We start from the raw sequence: 21,543 nt of genomic DNA on the forward strand, positions 1-21,543 counted from the left end.
AGTGCTTTTGTACCTGTGCCGGGCCCAAGGTCATCCCTCTGTCTCCACTCAGCTCCTTTTGTGTCTTCCAGCAAGTCTCAACCTCGCAGAGTCAACACCGCTCCCTCCTCAAAAGCACAGCGTGAGTGGAATTTCAATCCTTGTCGCAACACTCTGTAAATGTTACTTACTTTTCTCATTAAGCAATTTGAGTCTCCCTCCCTGACACCACCACCATCACCACCGATGTTGTGTTTGACTAAAATACTGAGGGGAAAAAGATCAGCATACTGGTGTAACTGTCAGTCTGTCTGCATCATTCATCACAGGTTTTGTGTCTGATTGAAGTCTGATGGATTAACTGACTCAGGTGGGCAGTGTTATTGAGCTATAGTCTCTGCTTGAACTTGTGCCAAAGTTAAGCTTCGTTGCTTTCAATTATTTTAGAGCTTTACGTGGATGAAGCTATAGTACATAAGCTCTTGTATGAAGAGTTAAATAGTCTTTGAATCATCTCCATGCTACTTCTTGTCAGTACAGTGAAGCCTTTGGCGGTTTTCTGAATTCAACATATCCTTTATGTTTCTTCAGTGTCTTTTAAGAAGATGTCTTGGACATGGCGAGCTTGTAAAGCATGATTTGACTACCCAGGGGACCATACAAATGTATTGATTTTTTTTGGTGAGATGTATATTCGCTGCTCAACTAACATCTGTTATGCCAACTGCCATGGGAATGCATTAACAATCATGTCAAAGGTTACACTAGGAAGAATATTTCAATTAACTGCTTTAAAGCAGAGGCGTTTCGATTTTTTCTTTATCTTCCGTTTATTAGAAAGTAGCTTTTTATATGAAGTTAGTTTTTTTTTTTTTTGCATTCAATATGCAATTTGACAAATAATTGTCTAATAATTATGTTATAGCACACTTCAAGTTGAGGGAATGGGAAATTCAGATATTGAAAAGCTGAAGATGCAAAACATATTTAACATAAAATGATAAACCTCCGTTTCTCTTGTTATTTAGATGTACTTGTGTTATCTTTTATGTAGTGTTACGGTGCCGTAACCCAGTAGACCCAGTAGATGTCGTACTACATACACACCATCAGCTGAGGTAGGCTACTCTTTCTGTGGAGATTTATAAAGCATTATAATGTGCCCACTGCATATTTTTAGTGATGCTAAATTTCTTTTATCGTCTGACAATATAGCGCTTCGCCAGAGGGGCGACTGTTAATACTGGACAATTAGCCTAATAGCTTACTAAAGTTTTGTCGGGTCTAACTTTATTATTGTAATTTAAATGGGTGAAATGAATCACGATTTTGAAGTAGCCATAGGACTTTACTGTAGCCTTGTGCAGTTCAGTTATATTTTGCTGTAAATTCCCTTTTGGGAAACTTAAAGACAGGTTCCGCGTGAGACAAAAACGTGTCAAATCCAGATTCACTCTCAAAAATTTAAGGGTCCTGAATAACCAAAAAGGACTTTTCACAGTAAAGAGCGTAGGCTAACATTTGAGAACGTTTTAGGAGACGTTTTGTTTTCTGTAATGAAGAGATTTCGTCGATGTTAAAAGTTTTTTTTTTGTTGAACCATCAATGATAATAGGCCTAAAAATAACTTCAATCGCTGCATACATAGTTCTTTTTGCGATGGAGTAAATTATTGGTAAATTGATAAGATTGGGTATTTTTATTTTATCCACGAGTAAACAACTTTATCAAGAGATTAATTTAGGATTAAGTTCAGAGTGCACTAAGTAACGAACAAAAGTAGAGTTCTTCATAACAATATAGGCATTAGGCTAAAACAAACCCAATAACAGTACCAGATAAAGATTAAGTATTTTGTTAAATAACTTCATAACAAGTTTTCGTCAATTCTTTACAACAATTACACATAATTTATTTTAAGGTCGACTCACTTAAGTCATCAAAAAATTTTCACACTGCGTACTATGGATTTATTTTGAGTAATCTGTCAAGAAATGTACATTTAAACAAAAAAACTGTTAGTGTAATGAATACACACCCGTTTGTCAAAACAATGCCACTTGACATAGGCTATCTAAACATAATGACCCTGAACAGTTCATTGATACATCCCCAAGTGTTTACATAAATTTAATACGCTTACTTTGCACTATTTCAAATAACGAAATGTGATACTGGAAATGCTTTTAGAGCCATCAAAAATCTAATATACAAATCTGAGTACAAAAATATAACTTTTGAGCGCCATCCTTTATGGTTATCCGATAAAATAGAGCGCTGCACACTGCACAGCCCTGCGCTTTCTCATATCTCATATAATCTCTTGTATGTTTCACAAAATGCGCACACAAAAACGGTCACATCATGCTTGAATTGGTGGGTACGTTTCCAGAGACAGGTGATCCAATAGAAATAAATTATTCAATGAACACTTTAAGGCTTTTCTTACAGAAAATAAAGATACATTTGAGTCCCACATAGTGATAATGTACAGCAGCAGTCTCAACTTAAGTGTAAAATCCCGAGTGGATGGAAAGAGTCTCTGTCCAGCAGCCAAGAGCCGATGTGAAACAGCATATTTGAGTACCAGTGGATACCATCCTCCTGAAAATTGACGTTTGATTCACGAGCCGGAAAAAGCCACGTCATCAGCTTGTGACACAACCTGACCGGCGCAAAAGCCCAATGTGCCCATTTGTGGTTCTCAATGACCGCGTAGCACGATGCCAACACCTGATCCACTATTATGGTTCCGTGCGCGGTGACTGGCGCAAAAGAGCCCTCGTGCTCCTCAGTGTAAATCCTTTTCACTGTAACGCTCTTGAGGCTCTCGCATGTGTCTTCCCACACTAAAACTGTATCTCCAGGCTTCACGTTGCTGGCAAATGTTGCTGTTATACCCGAAGCTGCTGAAGAGTTTCCAACGAAAACTAGGTGCGCGGCAGTGAGGGTGAGCTTGGTGAAAGGTTCTGACGTCTCGATGACGATGAATTGCCTTCTCGTTGTCGGATCGTGGTCTATAAACATAATAAAGTCGCTTATTAAGACATTTCCCTTCTCGTCTGCAGCCAAAACCCGGTCGCCCACTTTAAGATCTTTGATGGGTTTCCTCGTCCCATCACCAAGTGTCACCGTCCCAGACCCAGGAAAACATCCTCCTGATTTAGCAGCCACTGAATTTTCTGAGAAGATATACAAACACAAATAAATAGATATCTTTGGCAGATATTCATAAAGCACTTTGCTAAAATCGATGCTTTGGCAAAGTTTTGACATAATGGTGGTGATTTGGAATTGATCCAAACTCGTGTGATGACTGTCAAGAAGCAAGTGTTGAAACGCTTGTCTGGTCACTTTGGCTGCTGAATTTACACAAAGTCATCAGACATTGTCATTTAAATCAAGCCTACAGACTGTGCTTTTCCCTGATCCCTTTGGTTTGGTAAAACTGTTTACACAGGTGCAGAATCCTAATGTGACAAGTCGTCTATAGCGCACTTGGTGCAATTAACATAAACCGCATTTAACCATCTGATGCTGATTGCGAGTTGTTGTTATTCGGTAAAATTAATGTAGGCTAGGCATTTTATTAATTAATAATCTGTATTTGGGGGCTATATTGTAGACTAAATTACATTTTATGCAGCAATTTGAATCATTTTAATTGCTTTTTGAGCATAGACTTAAATGAAATTTCTAATATGTCTCGTAAATATAAAGTGCTTGGAGCACAGGTTGGGTTCTCTTATTTAAAGACATTTTCAAATAAATCATATAAAATATTTATAAAAGTCAGTACACTAAACTGCTAAATAAATAAAAAGAAGCCTTAACTCCAAGTTGTAAATAAATCCAAACTTGAGGCTAATATCTCAAAAAAAGCGTTCGTTGGGTGCAGTATCAGAAGTTTCCACTAGATGAAAGTTTGCTATTCCTTTGGACAATTACCCTATACCAATTATGTCAATTTTATATTTAATTGATTTATTTTTTGTGTGTAAGGTCCAAGAGCCAACACTTTTACCAAGTTTTTTCCATTCTGGTTAATATTCGAACTTTTTATAGTCAAAACTGAACAAAGAGTGCCGCATGTTAATGGTCTTCATATCAGCTGCCTTCAGTTAAAACCTTAAATAAGTTTAAAAAAATTTTGCTTCAGGTCTGTTTGTTTGATTGTTTGTTTGTTGTTTGTCTGTTTGTTTGTTTGTTCTTTCTTTCATTAATTTTCTTTTTGTTTTAGCCTCTTTGTATTAATCTGGGGTTGCCACAGAATGAACCACCTATTTATTTATTTATTTATTCATTTATTTATTTAGAACTCTGCTACATTGCAAAAAATATGTGGATTTTTCCACAAGACAGTTGTCAAAGGTTTTGAGCCGCTTTATGAAGTGTTTTAATGACTGAGATGACAAAGTGTGCTAAGCTAAAAGGTTCTCCAGTGTGGTGATTTGGAGAACCCCAAATGATGCCTCAATTATGCATATCTTGTCGCAATCTCTCTTACTACCTATGAATGTTTCTCAGATTAACACAGAAATAGAAGCAGCTATAAATGTGTATCTCTGAATGCATATTAGCTTTTGCTCACCTGCTTTGACAGAGCAGTGTATGTGGGCTTTAGATTCATAATAGACCCAGTCGAATCCTGCCTCCACTGCAAGCCTGGATAGCATCCCATACTTGCTTTTATCCCTGTCTGAGGTAGTGATGTCCACTGCCCGTCCCTCATAGTGCAAAGATTCTTCTAAATGGTGACCATCCTCATCCCAGCCTTCAGTGACGCGCAGTTTCACGCCGGGCCAGTGGTTCATGACGGATATGGCCAACGAATTTAACTTGTCCTTACAGCGCTGAATGAGAAAGAGAAACAAGTTGTCAATAGCTAGATTACAAACTTTTCTTTTCATAGTGTCAGAGTATTTACAGAATTTTCAGACGTCTTAAAAAGTTGACAATTATTTTAAACGCAATTATGATGAAGAACGAACCCATAAAACAAAATACCAAATGTAAGTCATGTCATAATTTTACAGATTTTAAATCTATATATAGTCCTCCTTATCGCATTGTAACAATTCCCAGTATAGTCACAGTACCTCAAGATCTATAGATCAGTGAGCATATTGTCGGTCTGAGTTTGTGCGTAAAAGATTTGTGCAGTGGGGAAATCGTTTGTTGCCATAGGTCAAGAGCGCAGACTCCAGACCGACCGATCGATAACTGAGAGGAGTAAATAGAGCTGAAAATTTAAGTTCTTTCTCTCAGCCTGAGCAGCAGCAATCAATTACAGAGACGTTGCCACCAATGACTCGCTTAACCGCCGATGCTGCTTTGATTAAATATCAGTTTCTTCTGTGGGCACGTGCTATCATTTTATTGTACAGGCTTAATTTGATGCTGTGTGACTCATATTGCACTGATTTGTAAATGCTTCAGAGAACGCAGCAGCGCTCACCGCGGGAGCCGGTAATATCCCATGGACGCGCAACATAAGTGGCAAAGATCATTTCTGACCCACATTTTCTATTAGGTAGCCAATAACAGAGGGTCTTAAGACCTGTTAAATGCTGATCTTGAGGAAGCGTATTAATTGATATGGCAAACCAGAATATATATATATATATATATATATATATATATATATATATATATATATATATATATATATATATATATATATATATATATATATATATATATATATATATATATATATTACGCAATCCTTACGATTTGAGGAGACGGGTTGCTAATTATGTTATTAACTGTCAGTGGTCTTTTTGGAAAGAAGAAAATCTTCTGCTTATCACATGTTTTTAACCACTATTACTGAATTATTTAATGCTGCCAATTTTGCTTAAGGGGCAGTGAATGACGATTATTATTAATATTCTTAAAATGAATATTTAACAGAATGCCACAATGTAGTTTACTAGTTCATACGTGGCATGTAGATGTTTAATCTGAAAATATACGTCCAGCAGTTTGGTAAAACCATTATACCACTGCCGGGCTGTCAACAGTTAAACAGTTAGCGCTGTCAGTTTCTCCAAAGTGCACGGAAAGCTATAAATATGTAATAAAGCTTCTGTTACAACCAAAAATGGTTCCTACATCCTGGTGCAATATGAGAACCTATTGTAGTTACACCAAGAACTATTTATTTGCTAGTTATGTAATAAAACATGTATGCTTTGCACTGCAAAGTTAAAGAACACAGCATATTAATCTACAGCTCCTGTAATGCTCAATCAGTATTTGAATAATCTCAATAGCCATTCATATAGCCCAGAGCTAAAAGCTAAAAGGAGATCCACTATTCTAAGTGTGTGCGTTTGGGCAATTGCGCACGCCTGGTCCATACCTTGGTCATCAGCCTGTCAGCGTTTGTGTTTTCCTCGTCCTTAAAGATGATATCGGGATTATAATTCGGAATCAGCTCTTTAAATCTCTCTGAATTCCTTGTGATTTTGCCTTCGTATTTGCCGCTGGCTCCAAGCGTTTTCTCGGCAACGTTGGGGATGAATTGCTTGTAAGCCAACGGGGTTAATTTCTTTGGGTGTCTTCGTTTTCCATAACCTCTACCAGGACCACAGGCTAATCCACAAGGCGTCAGAAGCAAGCTGATAAAACACAGTAAAGCAAATTGCTTCAGATGCAGCCTTACGTCCATGACGTTTGAATTATCTCTTCTGGTCTTTAAAGTTTAGTCACTCTCAGGGTCTTCTCGCGCGAACCGGATGGATGCTGCCCAACGACCACTACCGAAGCAGGTGCAATAACGACCGCTCTCGATAGCCACTGAATGAGCACATTGGAGGTTGGCTGTCACAGCTAAGTGGGAGACGAAAGAGCGACTTAGTTTGACGGGAGGTAGGGTCAGACGCTTATGAGTAGAGGCAGTCTACCCATATGAATTACAGAGCAAATCTATGGCAGGGGGAGGGAGTCTATTGACTCGACGGAGAGCCGTCCAACTATGATGCCAACCCAGCAAAGACTGTCTCTATAACCCCCTCATTTCTGCAGAAATGACACGAACCTGTTCTCGCTTTGCTGTGCTAAACTCTAGTTCTTTGGGTCAATATGAATAAAACTATGCAAATAAAGTGTAGTAATTAGAAGCGAGCAGAAAAAAGAAGTAATTATAAAGTTTTAAAGAAAATGTGTCTTTGACAGAACCATTTCAGAATTACATTATTTCATTTCAATTGGTTTAGTTTTATGTTCCAAACAATTATAAATCAGACTGCATGTCGATTTGTAATATATAGGTATTGAGGTTAATGCGCATTTGGGGCAACAATAATTCGTCAGGTTTAAAAACAAATCTTATTAACGTAACGTAATAACTTATTGTTTACCCCTTTTTTTGGTATTGCTCTTTTTAATTTCCCTTCTGTTAATATGTTGTGACGTGGAAAACTGTTCAATAACGTGATTTTGTAAAATTCTAATCAAATCTCTCTCTCTCTCTCTCTCTCTCTCTCTCTCTCTCTCTCTTTCTCTCTCTCTCTCTCTCTCTCTCTCTCTCTCTCTCTCTTTCTTTCTCTCCTTGAAGTTTTGAAGCACATGACCCAAATGTATGCTGTAATTTATACTTTTTTTCATAAGGTATCAATACCTACACTTCAGTATTTAATGACACTATAAATGACTTTATTTTATTTATTTATTTATTTATTTATTTATTTATAAATTCTATAAATAGACAGTTTCTATCAAATACTTTTGTTGAGCTTTGCACAATTACAAACATTTTAATAAATCAATGGTATAAATGGCTGTGGTATTTTCAGATTATATAAATTTTTTCTTTTCATTCATTCTTTCATACATTCTTTCATTCATTCATTTTCCTTCGGTCTATTTCCTTATTTATCAGAGATTGCCACAACGGAATGAACCGCCAACTTATCCAGCATTTGTTTGCGCTGTGCGTGCCCTTCCAGCTGCAACCCAGTACTGGGAAACACCCATACACTCTCACATTTACTCATTCACTCATACAGAGGAAACCCACACGAACATAAGCAAACTCCACACAGAAATGCCAACTGACCCAGCCGGGGCGCGAAGGAGCGACCTTGCTGTGAGGCAACAGTGCCAACCACTGAGCCACTGTGCCGACTTAATTTGTCTTTTCATATAAAATATTTTAAAATTAATATTTGATTGTATTGCGTTGATTTTTTTCCTCTCCTTTTTGTGGGTGGGGGTGGGAGGGAATTGTCTTGGGGACCACTTGGAAGTTTGCTGAGGCCCTCTAGTGGGCCCCAGACCCCCATTTGAGAACATTTTCTTTAAATACATCTTTTTTGTTTTTCTAGAGTCATTCTTGTTCAGTGGTGTTTAGACTCTGCATGATGATATTTGTTTTATGGATTGACAAACAATGTCTTGGAGGAATCAGAAAATCTTTTTGTTTAATAAATGTTTGCATTATTAAGGTGATCATAAAGCATGTTGGACTTCTGAAAACATGTTTGTGTGTTTATCGCCATTTAATATCCACTGTTTGTGCTTCTTAATTTAAATATATCAGCATCTTATCTGATTATCAATTTTTTTGACCCACAGATAAGTAGTGGGGGTGTTTTTTTTAGTAGCCTAGATGCATGAATGGAAGCATCTCTGAATTTGTAACACCTACCTGGTTTGGCTTTTCAAGGGCTTCTGAAAACTGGCATATGAGTGAGCAAAAACGCACCCTCTTGCCATTCTGTGGTTTGACCCACAGTTGACTGTTGTGCTTTCAATGCTAAACCTGTCTTACTCTTAGAATTAATTGGCCAGACTGTTTATTCATCAAGTTTTATGAGCACATATTTATACAGCATTTTATTTTTATTTGCTGAAACAAATTGTATGCTGATTATCTGCATAATATCATATACATTTTAAATGCAAAATGTGACCATGGACCACAAAACTGGTTCTATGTTACATGGGTACATTTGTGGGAATAGCTAAAAATACATTGTATAAGTCAAATGATAGATTATCATTTAGGCAAAAATGAATTAGAATATTAAGTAAAGATCATCATCCATGAAGACATTGTTTTAATTGTCATATCTATTTAAACCTTATATCAATGGATAGGTAACTTTCAGGTGATGTATACAGTACATTTCAATTTTCAAAAATATACCCTAATGTCTGGTCACAAATGAGGATTTGTTAAACTTTGATAGCAGTTTTGCAACTGGTGACTTGGTAGACTGAGGATGATGCTGTCATTTTCAGAACTTGAACTTTCAGTCCTTCAAACACTGCTGTCATGGAAAAAGTTTATGCATTTTGGCCATCCGTTTTTGTTTACTTTTCATTGCCCTCCTCTCACCAGATATATCACCCCGCAGTAACTCTTAAAAGTATGAGGTGACCTTAACTCAACAAAAGCCTAATTTGTGAGATGGATTCGTTCTTGCAGTTGATTTAGATGAGATGATGGCGGAACAGAACGTCCTTGCACCATTTGTCTGTCCTGGCGACCAGTGCTGTCAATCCTGTCAGCTCTGAGTGAGGCATGCTGTAATGAAATGACACAAAGGTTACGCTTCTCGAAGTTAGAGTTAAGTTGAATAAAGTTTTGAAAAGATTAACCGTTTTGAGACACAATATCCAGTTCAAAGAATTTGAATATTTAGTGATTCTGTTTTGCCGGTTAGTTCCCTCTTGTGTCAGTAAACTGAATAAATATTGAACTAATTGCAAATCATTAAAACAGTTTTGTGGGATTTCTGCCGTTAACCTCTTTGAAAATGGAGGAATACAAAGGAAAACTTTAGCTGTGAGTCTGTTGTTTTTTTTGGTTTATGTGAATGCTCAGTGCTCAGTCCGTCTGGTCAGGTCTGAAAGGCATACTTCAACCTTTCTTTTTAGCCCTTTAAAATACCTGTGGACAGATGGGTCACTGGACCAGTTAAGCTGTTTCAGATAGGTATGGTTTATTCAGTCACAAAGCCAAAAGGCCATTCGCATCCACAGGAAATACCTGGCTTTACTAATGGGAGGCCTCCTTTTTATGTTTTGACGTACCCTTGTAAATGTTATGGCCTTCCAATATCTGGTGGTGAGACTTGTGGTGGTTTCTGACAATGGTTACGGAGTTACACATGGACGTTTTGAAGCATTCAAAGATCTGCAGCAAAGCAATGCCATTTTACTAAAGCACTGAGATTTTAACCCTCATTTTTTGAGATTCATGGCTTAAAGACTAACATGTTTTATGTTCTAACTAAGTATCTATTGCTTTCTTTTTGGATTTTATGATGTAAAACATTCAGTACCATTCTCTTGGATTCAAGGTTTAACAGTGGCTGACCATTGTGGGTATTAGGCACTAGGGATGCACAATATATTGGAATCAAATTGATTATTGACAACAGTACTTGTGTGTTGTATTTGCCAATATTAAATATTAAGTTTTACATGCACATTTCAGCTGTTTAACCACTTAGAAAACTTTTTACTCTCACTCAGAGTTAATCTCAAAAAAGTTTCTCAAATCTTGAAACGAGTGTCTGTATTTTATACTGTATATTCTAATGTGAATTATTTTGTATAAATACAAAATACGTTTTAAAAAATTAGTTGTAGATTAAAAAATAATCATTTGTAATGCTTAAGACGTATGAGATCTGGTGCACAAAGCCAGCTGAACAAACTCCGGATTGCAGATTAAGTTTGAGTAAGCTTAAAAGACTAATTAAAGGTGCAGTTGGTTATTGCCTTAAGAAATATTTTTTGTTGGTTGAAAGTCTTTTCACGTTCCAATAGTAATGATTAAAGTAAATGATCTAAATGTATTTATATATATTTTTATATTCTGGGTAAGGCATAATACTGAAACATGTTCATCCAATTAAAACTTGTTGGGCAGACAATTCCACTAATTCTGTAAATGTAGATTTGTACATCTGTGCACCCCGTTCACGCAGATCTGCTGTTTGAACGTTAGGGCTGTGGGATTAATCGAAACGAAATCGTAAAGGTAATCGTAAGAGGCTGCAGTATAAAAAATATATATGAATATATGTAAACAAAAATAACAAATAACATCTGAGGTAAAGTGCTGTTAAATGCTAAACTATCTGCAATGGTGTCGTGAGGCATCGCAGACATGGCATCAGATGTCGTGAACTATGCCACATTACACTAGAAGAGACGATTGAATCTTGTGTCACGACGTTTATTTCCATTTCCGACTTCCCACGACACCCTACATCAAGGAAATAGTGCCAAAATCTTGTGATCTGACCGGGGCTTTATAACTAAACACACTTTCATTCTGCCCAATCAAAATTGTGCAACCGAACTGCCCACAATAAAAAAAAAGAAGAAAAAAAAACAGGAAAGTGACAAGTGGGATTATGGCGTCTGCTGCTTCATAAGCATTAATAGATGAATTAATATTAAAGAAAAACAGCATTTGAAATATGGGAATATTTTGGTTTCAAACTCACAGACACTAAACAAAAACAGGTCATTTTTAAGAGCTGTCACAGAATTGTTGTCACAGCTTACAGATTATTGAGCTGAAGCTTGAATTAAATTACAATTAGCTTGAAGCTTGAATTAAATCATAAATCAAATCGCAGTCGCGATAATTATAAATCATACACTTTAAATCAATGATTATCAACTAAAGAGCAATTTGACTTGGCAATGCTTTAAAAGATGCTAGTGGACTGTGAGTGGCTTTATTGCAACAGATTTATGTCACTACTCACAACTGATTGGTCTAATTTTGGTTTGCATGGCGACGATACCAGATTACTCGACTTGAACCTGAAAACTCAGTTTGCTCTAACTAAATGCTATCTTTCAAAAAAAATCTAACTGGCTTTGTGCAACAGACCTATGACGACAATTTAAAAATAAAAATAAAAGAAATAAATTTTTTTTTATATTTTGGTAGCAAAAATATATTTTACAATTAAAATGATTCGTTTTAGTTCTGAATCATTGAGCAGAAATTATACAGAATCGTAATATCTATACTTAATTCTTAACAAGATTCTGTACTGGGATCATCATATTTGGTTGAAATAAATTCTAAGTAGTCCACATGATAGCTGTAATGTCAAAAACACAAGCAACGATATAATTTAATTTGCTTTCAGAAAAGTTATTCCAGCTAAAAAACAATTAAAACATTGACAGCCAATGAGAATTCATCCTGCTTTAAAAAACTGAAGTATTATAAGGGGAAGACAACATAACTACAGCGCTTATAATAAACGTCCACAGCTGTGTACTTTTTAGATAGTTTTTATAGTTTCTGTTCTTAGTGTGAACAGGCCTGAACTAATGGGTTCCTAATGAGTGATTTCCTGGCAGTATGTTGGTGAAATGGAGTCAGTGAAGTTCTGTTGGTGAATCAGCACAGATACAGTACAATATCAATTCATTTATTCACCTGGCACACAGACTCGCTTGTCTCGCTGCCAAAGCGGGTCTCACCACTAATGAACGCTCTGATGCCAATATAGCCCTCTAATTTACTCATCTTTCTACCAGCATTGCTCCGCTGACTTAGTGACATAAAATATGGACAGAGAGGCCCTGGAGCTGCTGCATTGTCCTGAACTTTTCTCACTCTTAACTTTTGATTTGTCCCATCATTTGGGTATTTGCATAAGAGCGCAAGAATAACTAGAGAGTGAGATTTGTTTCTTTAGTGTGTGTAAATTGTGTCAGTAGTGTGTTTTCATCATGTCCAAGGGCATTGATAATTTGGCCAGGACACCAGGGTTCTTTTATGAGAAGTGTCATGGGATTTTTAAGGATTACACTTAGGAACTCGGTTTGTTGTTTAATCCGAAAGATGGTGCTCACTGACAGTATATTTCCCCATCACTTTACTGGGTATTTAGGATCCTCATGGACCACAGAGTGAGTATCCACTGCTGGCCTTTCTAACACCACTTACACTCCCATGTGGTCTCCCAGCCCTGCTTTGCTTCAATGGGTGACCAGTCTTTTATTTAGCTAATAGGATATTCATTTTCATGGTGTCCCATGGCCAAAAAAATATATGAAATAATAACAATAATAATAACGTAAGTGCTTTTTTTATTTATTTGCAAATGATCTGCCAGCAGGGTAAGAAACATTAGGCAATGGCTTTTTACACTAAGTGCAATAAGCATATTTAGCAATAGATCTTATTTACAGTAAGTGCAAATGACTCTTGATAAAATGGATCTAGCTCAACATATATTCATGTAAAAGCAACAGTTCATTGCAATAAATGTAAATAATAGTAATATTAATGAGATTGTATTTATACTTAATAGTGACAGGTATAAACCATTTGGCATGGTAAACAGGGGCGCCGCTAGAAGGGGACAACCAACCAAACACCACACTTCCCCCCCAACATCACTTTCATCCGTAAATTATTTTAACATTGTTTTGGCCTAAAAGGAGAAGAAAGTTAAATAAACTCTGAGTTTACTGAAGAAAACCTGCTCCTAAGTTAGGTTCATAGAGTAAGTTTCCCTGGTAACTGACTCTACAATATAAGTTACCTCGGTTTTATAAACCTGCTTGACATACTCCTCTCTAATTGGTTTAACATGCACTCTCTGGCCACTTTATTAGGAACACCTTACTAGTACCGGGTTGGATCCCCTTTTGCCTTTAGAACCGCCTTAATCCTTTATGGCCTAGATTAAACAAGGTTCTGGAAATATTCCTCAGATTTTGGCATTTCCATATTGACATGATAGCATCACACAGTCACTGCAGATTTGTCGCTGCACATGCATGATGCAAATCTCCCGTTCCACCACATACCAAAGGTGCTCTATTTGATTGAGATCTGGTGACTGTGGAGGCCATTTAAGCAATAGTATTTGGATGCAACCATTATGATGCAAGCTGAGATTGCATCTCTCAAAGATGCAATGTCAGACACAATGCACTCAATGGAGCTAGTGATGTCACAGTGATGAGTAGGGTTAGGGGTGGGGTTAGGTGAGACCATTCAAAAGCATTGCATGGAGCTCAGATTGAATCTGCATCGAGTCTGCAGACTCTTCTCCATTTGAGCACAGTGAACTCATTGCCATGTTCAAGAAACCAGTCTGAGATGATTCATGCTTTATGACATAGCATGTTATTCTGGTGGAAGTGTCCATGAGAAGATGGGTACATTAAGGTCATAAAGGCATGAATATGATCAGCAACATATTTTGGGTAGGCTGTGGCCTTGATACAATGCTCAATTGGTACTAATGGGCCCAAAGTGTGCCAAGAAATTATCCCCTACATCATTATACCACCACTCAGACCAGCCCGTCGAGCACCAACAACCATGCCACTTTCAAAGTCACTTAAATGACCTTTGTTTCTCATTCTGATGCTCAGTTTGAACTGCAGCAGATCATCTTGACCATGTCTACATGCCTAATTGCATTGTTGCTGTCATGTGATTGGCTGAATAGAAATTTGCGTTACAGAGAAGTTGGACAGGTATACCTAATACAGTGGCCGGTGTTTGTACTTCTTTTTCTGAAAGGAAAACGCAGAGTTTCCATCATTTCGAGGGTTAACATAGTTTTGAGTTTTTACTTAACCTACTTTCTGAAACGGTTCCAAGACTTTGAGAGTCTAAAACATATACAGCTAAAGTAAATCCTCTAGCTCCTGCTGATACATTTAAACCTATTGAAGTGAAATTATCAGTCTGTGTAAGAAACCACAAATTATGTAATTATTCTGTTTTAATTCTTAACCTCAACAAACTGTCCTAAATATGTTTCCGACATTCCGGAATTTAAGCTTCCTGTCAAACGGCGATGACTGCAGGAATCAAGATAAGAACAAGCACCATTTCAAGAGAAATACAACATGCATGTCCTCCCTCCCCTATGTAAATACCAGTGTCAGTTCACATGTTAGTATGTGACTGTATGTCATTATGCAACAGAAGATCTCAGGCCAGACTCTGGGGATTTAAATGTTTACATTTCAGTTACTTGCACCCATCCTGTTGTTTTGTTTTGTAAGACCTCAATGTGTCATCAGAAGCTATTGATTGTGTTTTGCCTATTTACATTTTTTGGACTCTTAAGGTCCCAGAAGCCATTGACTCCAGTTGATGTTCAGTTGATGGAAAAAGGTTGCTAATATCTCATATGGTAAACAGCTACGTTAATTATTTTGAAAAAGGTATGTAAACCTGTTCCTTTTAAAGCAATTAGTTGATTTAACTTTAATAATATTAAGACTTAATATTTGACTCACTTTTAGAGTCAAAACTTATTGATGAAAACCGGCAGCCGGCAGCTAGCTCTCTGCAACTCTAACATGGTCGCCCACTGAAGCTAAGCAGGGCTGCGCCGGAAGTGGTGTTAGTGAGGCCAGTAAGGGGCGCCCAACCTGCGGTCTGTGTGGGTCCTAATGCCCCAGTACAGTGACGGGGACTCTATACTGCTCAGTGAGCGCCGTCTTTTGGATGAAATTGTAAACCGAGGTCCCGACTCTCTGAGGTCATTAAAAATCCCAGGATGTCCTTCGAAAAGAGCCAGGGTTTAACCCCGGCATCCTGGCCAATTCTGCCCACTGGCATCTGTCCATCATGGCCTCCTAACCCTCCCTATATCATAATTGGCTTAATCACTCTGTCTCTTCTCCCCCAATCAGCTGGTGTGTGGTGTACGGTCTGGCGCAAAATGGCTGCTGTCCATCCACTTATCCAGGTGGATGCTGCGCACTGGTGATGGATGAGGAGTTTTCCCCCAATGTGTAAAGCGCTTTGAGTGCCCAGAAAAGCGTTATATATAAATGTAAAGAATTATTTATATGAAATATAGAACAATTTATGAAAATTCTATTATAAATTACTTACCATAATGTCACTCTAATCCCATGAGACCTATGGAGCTCGCTCATCCTCCATAGACAGCAAGAGTTGTGAGTAAAGGAACAAAACATAGTCAAAATATTTCATGTGACTTTAGGGGCTCAACTGTAATCCAGTTACAAGGCTCCAAAACAGATTTGCATGCCAAAAAAACTGTACAAACTACTTTTTTCATTAATATCTCCCATGTCAGAAAAGGGGTCTTTTTCTACAGCCAATAAAACTTGTTGCCTGTAAACGCATAGACTGATGACCTGACACATGAGAGTAGAAAAATTAAAGATCTCAGGCCAGTAAGTGTAAGTAATTAATAACAGAATTTTCATTTTTGGTCAACAGCTTCAAGGCACAATGGGTTTACTTACTTTTTAAAGTAAAATAATCACTTTTTACACCTGAGGATGAGTAAATTAACAGCACATTTTCAGTTTCATCCCTTAAATTGTTCTTCTTCAAAAAACAAAAATGTATTCCAGCCCTGCTGTTTTCAGTCTTCCATGATTCATTCAGTGAAGAATAAGATTAAATACTAACATGATTTAAGTGCTATCTGAGAATTTCCTCTTCCACCCTTCAGGTCTGAAGTTCCTGCAGTTGAGGTTTGTAACGGAAAGCTGTGACCATATTCACACATCTCCGTATCAGAGCCCTTCTTGGCAGCCCATAGTGGCTTTTTAGACTAATGTGTCCAATACTTCCTAATTAGTTGGCCAATCTATACTTAGAATGTGAACCGAACGAAAACCTTCAAGAAACAGTCTTTTTTATCATTCAACAATGAATAGAGGTTTTGTTCCACTGAATATGCCCTTGCTCCCTTCCTGTAGTAATTATCTGGACTTTAAAAATAATAAACTTTAGCAGTGTCCTTACAGAACTTACTACTTTATAAAAAGTGTTCTTTTCTTTTTTTAAGCCATAAATATTTTCCCAGATATGTGAATTCTAAAATATGTAATTAAGGCAAAGGCCCAAGAACAGAACCCTGGTGGATGCTTAACTTCAAGAGGACAGTGGGTTATCAAAAATCTGTGGTCATTTTTGTCTTATTTGTATTTTTACCTCTTAACAATGAACAGAGGTTTTGTTCTACTGAATATTTCCTTTTTCTCTTCATAATTATCTGGACTTTAAAAAAGTTTACCCGTGTCCTTTAAATACAGAACTTGCAACTTTACTTTATAAATAGTTTTCTCTTCTTGATAAAGCACCATTTACAGACAAACTCATTTTGTTTGTATGTTCATATATACACTCACTGGCCACCTTTTTAGGTACACCTTACTAGTACTGGGTTGGACCCCCTTTTGCCTTCAGAACTGCCTTAATCCTTCATGGCATGGATTTAACTGCTGATCTGCTGGGATTTTCCTGCATAAACATCTCTAAGGTTTACAGAAAATGGTACAAAAAAGAGAAAATATCCAGTGAGCGACAGTTCTGTGGATGCAAGTGCTTTGTTGATGACAAAGGAGAATGGCCAAACTGGTTCGAGCTGATAAAAAGGCAACAGTAACTCAAATAGCACTCATTACAACCGAGGTATGCAAAAGAGCATCTCTGAACCCACAACATATCCAGCCTTTAGGAAGATGGGCTACAGCAGCAGAAGACCACACTGGGTGCCACTCCTCTCAGCTAAAAACATAAAACTGAGGCTAAAATCCACACAGGCTCACCAAAATTGAACAATAGAAGATTGGAAAAACGTTGCCTGGTCTGAGGAGTCTCGATTTCTGCTGCGAAAATCTGGTAGTAGACTGGTTTCTTGAACATGACAATGAGTTCACTGTCCTCAAATGGCCTCCACAGTCACCAGAACTCAATCCCATAGAGCACCTCTGGGATGTGGTGGAACGGGAGATTTGCATCATGGATGTGAAGCTGACAAATCTGCAGTAACTGCGTGATGCTTTCATGTCAATATGGGCCAAAATCTCTGAGGAATATTTGTTATACCTTGTTAAATCTATGCCATGAAGGATTAAGGAAGTACTGAAGGCAAACAGGGGTCCAGCCCGGTACTAGTAAGGTGTACCTAATAAAGTGACCAGTGAGTGTATAGGACTAATTCAGCACCTGTGAAATGGTTTGGGACGACACTGAACTCATGTAGTACATGATCGAATGTATAAGCACATAATTTATAGTGTCATTTTTTATGTCTTTTCTGGTTGTTCACAATATTGTCTGAATTATGGATTGATAAAAGAACTCCCTAAGTTCCCTGTTGTAAAAACCTTTGACTTAAATGTCAAAAAATTAAACTGTTATCCATCTGAATTCATCAAATATTCTGTCTAAATATACACAAATTGGTCAATTTTTAATTAAATTATGCTTCATTTGTATATTCAAACATAAGATTTTATGAAGCTTGAAAAAAATTTTAACAATTATTAATATAATCAGTTAACTGGGGCATTATGGTGATAACTATTGTTTGTTATTACTTTTTTACCCTATTCACCTGCAGTGCTTTGCTTAAAATTTGCTAGTTTCCCATCTCCATATTTCCCTATATTCTAATAACAGCAGAAAGTTGAGCATGGATAAGCAAGCAAATACATTGGTTTCTTTTATAGAAGAGAAGACATTAGCTGCAATTTTTTACCAATCAGTACCTCGGGGTGTGGAGTGGATCAATGGTCTGTCGCTTGGCAACCAGCACAAAGTGATGGCTAATTCCACAAGGTGAGGGCAAGGATCCTGTGAGGTGGCAAAGACAGACAGGATCGATAAAACCAAAGATAATGAGTGTGAATGTTCAGTCCTACCTGCCTTCAACGCTCGGTCACTCAGAATAGCCTTTCACAATTCTGATCGTGGATAGATGAATGCAAAATTCAGTGCTTGTTATTTAGTTATTGTTTTTAAACATTTATGTATATCCTGATATAGTTATTATTCTACTCATGACTGCATTTATTTGAAAAAAAAAACAACTGTAATTTTGGTAATATTGTGAAATTTAAATAATGTTTTTGCATTTTAATTTATTTTAAGTCAAATTTATTCCCTTGATGTGATTTTACTTTGTTTGTTTGTTTGTTTGTTACAATTAGATCCATTCTTGCTTTATAAAATGTGTAAACCCTTACAACAAACAAAAATATGAGAATGTTTATATTCCAAGTTAAAACTTGTACTTTTTTTTTTTTTTTTTTTTTTTTTTTTTTACTTTTGGCAAAGCAAATGAGCCACAGATCTCCTGACCTCTGCAGATTAATATGGTGTTTTCAGTCTAATTGCAAGCAACACAGAAAGAAGATTACAACTGAAGGAGGAATGCTAGAAATTCTCCTGTGTTAGGTCAAACCAATGCGTTAAGCTGTTGCAGTGTGTTCGTTTTGCATTTTTGCCCCCAATACTGCATTCAATCAAGGTTTGCTACCAAAAATTTTTTTCAAGATGCCAGCCAAAGCTGTTAGATTGAATATCACCTGCATCACAAACTTACAGTAAAGCAGTCAAAGAAACTTCTGTTTAAAAATTTCTTGAAATATTCAACTGTCGTAAACAAACTGAATGATAAGATGTTGTTTTGAATTGAATTGTAAATTATAATGACATTAATGCTTGTTAATGTATTACAATTACTGTAAAAAAGTGTTATTGCCTCATACAGAAACTTTGATTTAACTAAAAAATACAAGTCATTTCAACTCATTAAACTGACTTCAAATTCAATTTAAAATGATGTACAAGTTTGATATATCTTGAAAAGTTATAGTTACTCAAAGTTACTCGTGTTGCCAAGACTTTATTTACACTAACATTTTTCCCAGATGTTAAAACCCATCTTTTCTTAAACATCGAGATCTGACATAGAGCTCTCCACCACAGCTTGGAGATATGTTCAGTCTTGTCTTTGTCTGTCTGGGTCAGATACCAGAATCATAACCTTATAAATTATGAATAAATGTCAGTACCTTAAGAAAACAAGGGGAAAGTAAAGAAGTTTTTAAGCACCTGCATAATTGGTTTGAAAATTGTTCCATTGTTGAAAAATATTAATTATGAATGCTTATGTATTTTAAAAAAAAGCCTAATTAGTGTTATATTCCACACTTATAACAATAGTTTTTAACCTGGAAGCCGAGGTCCACTAGAGGGCAAAATTCTAGAAGGAGCTGATAATTAATGATGATGGATGGTCAGTATACATGTTTCATCAACAAGAAAGTGGTCTCTCAATAATAATAATAAATAAGCTGTGCTAATTTACATATCTCTGAACAATAACTTTAACAAACATAAACAAATCCATCAAATATTTTTGAGAGCTCCTTTTGCTCTTACATTAAGAAGTCTTTTCACGTGGGAGAAGCAACAAAATCTTAGCATTTCATAGCATTTCTTGACAAATTAGCAGTCAGTTCTTATGTGTGATCTCATTTATATGTGTTTGTACGATAGGTTCATCCAGTGACACTAGTCTAAAATAAAAAAGATGATTTCTGCTGTTTTTTACTATTTAAAATGAGCTGAATTGACACAATTATTAAGGATTTTTGGACAACTTAATTGGTTTTTATTTAATCCACTTAAATTGGAAAAATGTGTAAGGCAAATTTTTTACAAATTGAAGTAGATTGGGGGGGCAACTTAATTGTTTATGTTCGAGACACTTACATTTGTAAAACATTTAACTTGTTGGGAGAACATGAAGGAATTGTGTATATTGTGTATATTATTGTGCATATTTTTACTGTGTAGATAGTGTTGCTCTTTCTATTAACTGACATTTTTAAAACTTTATTCTTAGTAAATGAACTTTTAAATGGTTAAGTAATACATTAACACTGCCAGTTGCTGTTAATACGTTTAGAAACATCTAGTTTTGCCATAATTAAATACCAGTATGTCCTACAATAGAGGCCTTCAAGTTCAAAGTTCGTATCCATTTTTTTTAAAAGTTGTAATATTTATATAGTGAAATATACCTTGAGATAAATTTTCCTTATTGGAGAAAGAAAATAAAAAAAAAACGAATAATTGTATGTGGTAGTGAAGTGCTTACTGTTTTGCAGTGTCAAGCCAACAAAAACAACAGCAATGCAACATTTGCAAAGTAAAGGTATTGATAATTATGTTATGGGTTCAAAAGGAAAACTGAGTATGCATGTTTAAAGATGTGTCAGGAATGTTTGATTCCAAAACGCTCCCGATAAACATCTTCACCATGTAAAACATTTCCTTGATATATTGTGCTGTGGTCTATGTAATGTGCTGCAACAGCGGATACAATCTCTGCTCAATAACACAGCACAATGGTGAAAAATCATTTGGGAACAAACAATCTAGTTCCTAAAGGGTGTGTCTGATGTTTAGACTGCTGAGCAAAATGTGTTACAGAAAGGATGTTTAAGAGGGAATCTCAGGTCATCAATGACTGCGGTTTTTATAGACGTGACCTCGGGGCTACAAAACAAGAAAGTAGTAAACGATAAAGAATGCAGTCTCTACTTGGCGGCGTAAATGTACCTGCCCTGAAATGATTTCTGAATTAGTCAGAATCGTAATCCTTATTGTTTAAACCTATGTTTTTCTACTGATGCCAAAGAGTAGAGTGATGAAACAATCAGAGTAACATAATTTATAGTTGCACAATGTAGAAGTCAACAAGAGTTGGGCTGAACCTCGTTCATGTTTTGTAATATTTGCATGATTTGTCTCAG

At 36.5% G+C, this 21,543-nt stretch overlaps 1 protein-coding gene and 1 long non-coding RNA gene across 2 annotated transcripts in view; one reads left to right on the top strand and one right to left on the bottom strand.

Annotated features, from left to right (window-relative positions):
• LOC141378339 (uncharacterized) overlaps positions 1-21,543 on the top strand; it is a 44,496-nt gene continuing 22,953 nt past the window's right edge. Inside the window, exon 1 of the long non-coding RNA XR_012392592.1 lies at positions 1-121. This is a non-coding gene — a long non-coding RNA (uncharacterized lncRNA). The remainder of the gene's footprint in view (positions 122-21,543) is intronic.
• On the bottom strand, positions 1,933-6,817 carry shhb (sonic hedgehog signaling molecule b). Its single transcript, NM_131199.2, is given in 3 exon segments — positions 1,933-3,161; positions 4,571-4,832; positions 6,347-6,817. Coding segments are annotated over 3 exon segments (1,251 nt in total). The 5' UTR covers positions 6,656-6,817; the 3' UTR covers positions 1,933-2,481.

Source organism: Danio rerio, chromosome 2, assembly GCF_049306965.1.
Source record: "Danio rerio strain Tuebingen ecotype United States chromosome 2, GRCz12tu, whole genome shotgun sequence".
Classification (NCBI taxonomy): domain Eukaryota; kingdom Metazoa; phylum Chordata; class Actinopteri; order Cypriniformes; family Danionidae; genus Danio; species Danio rerio.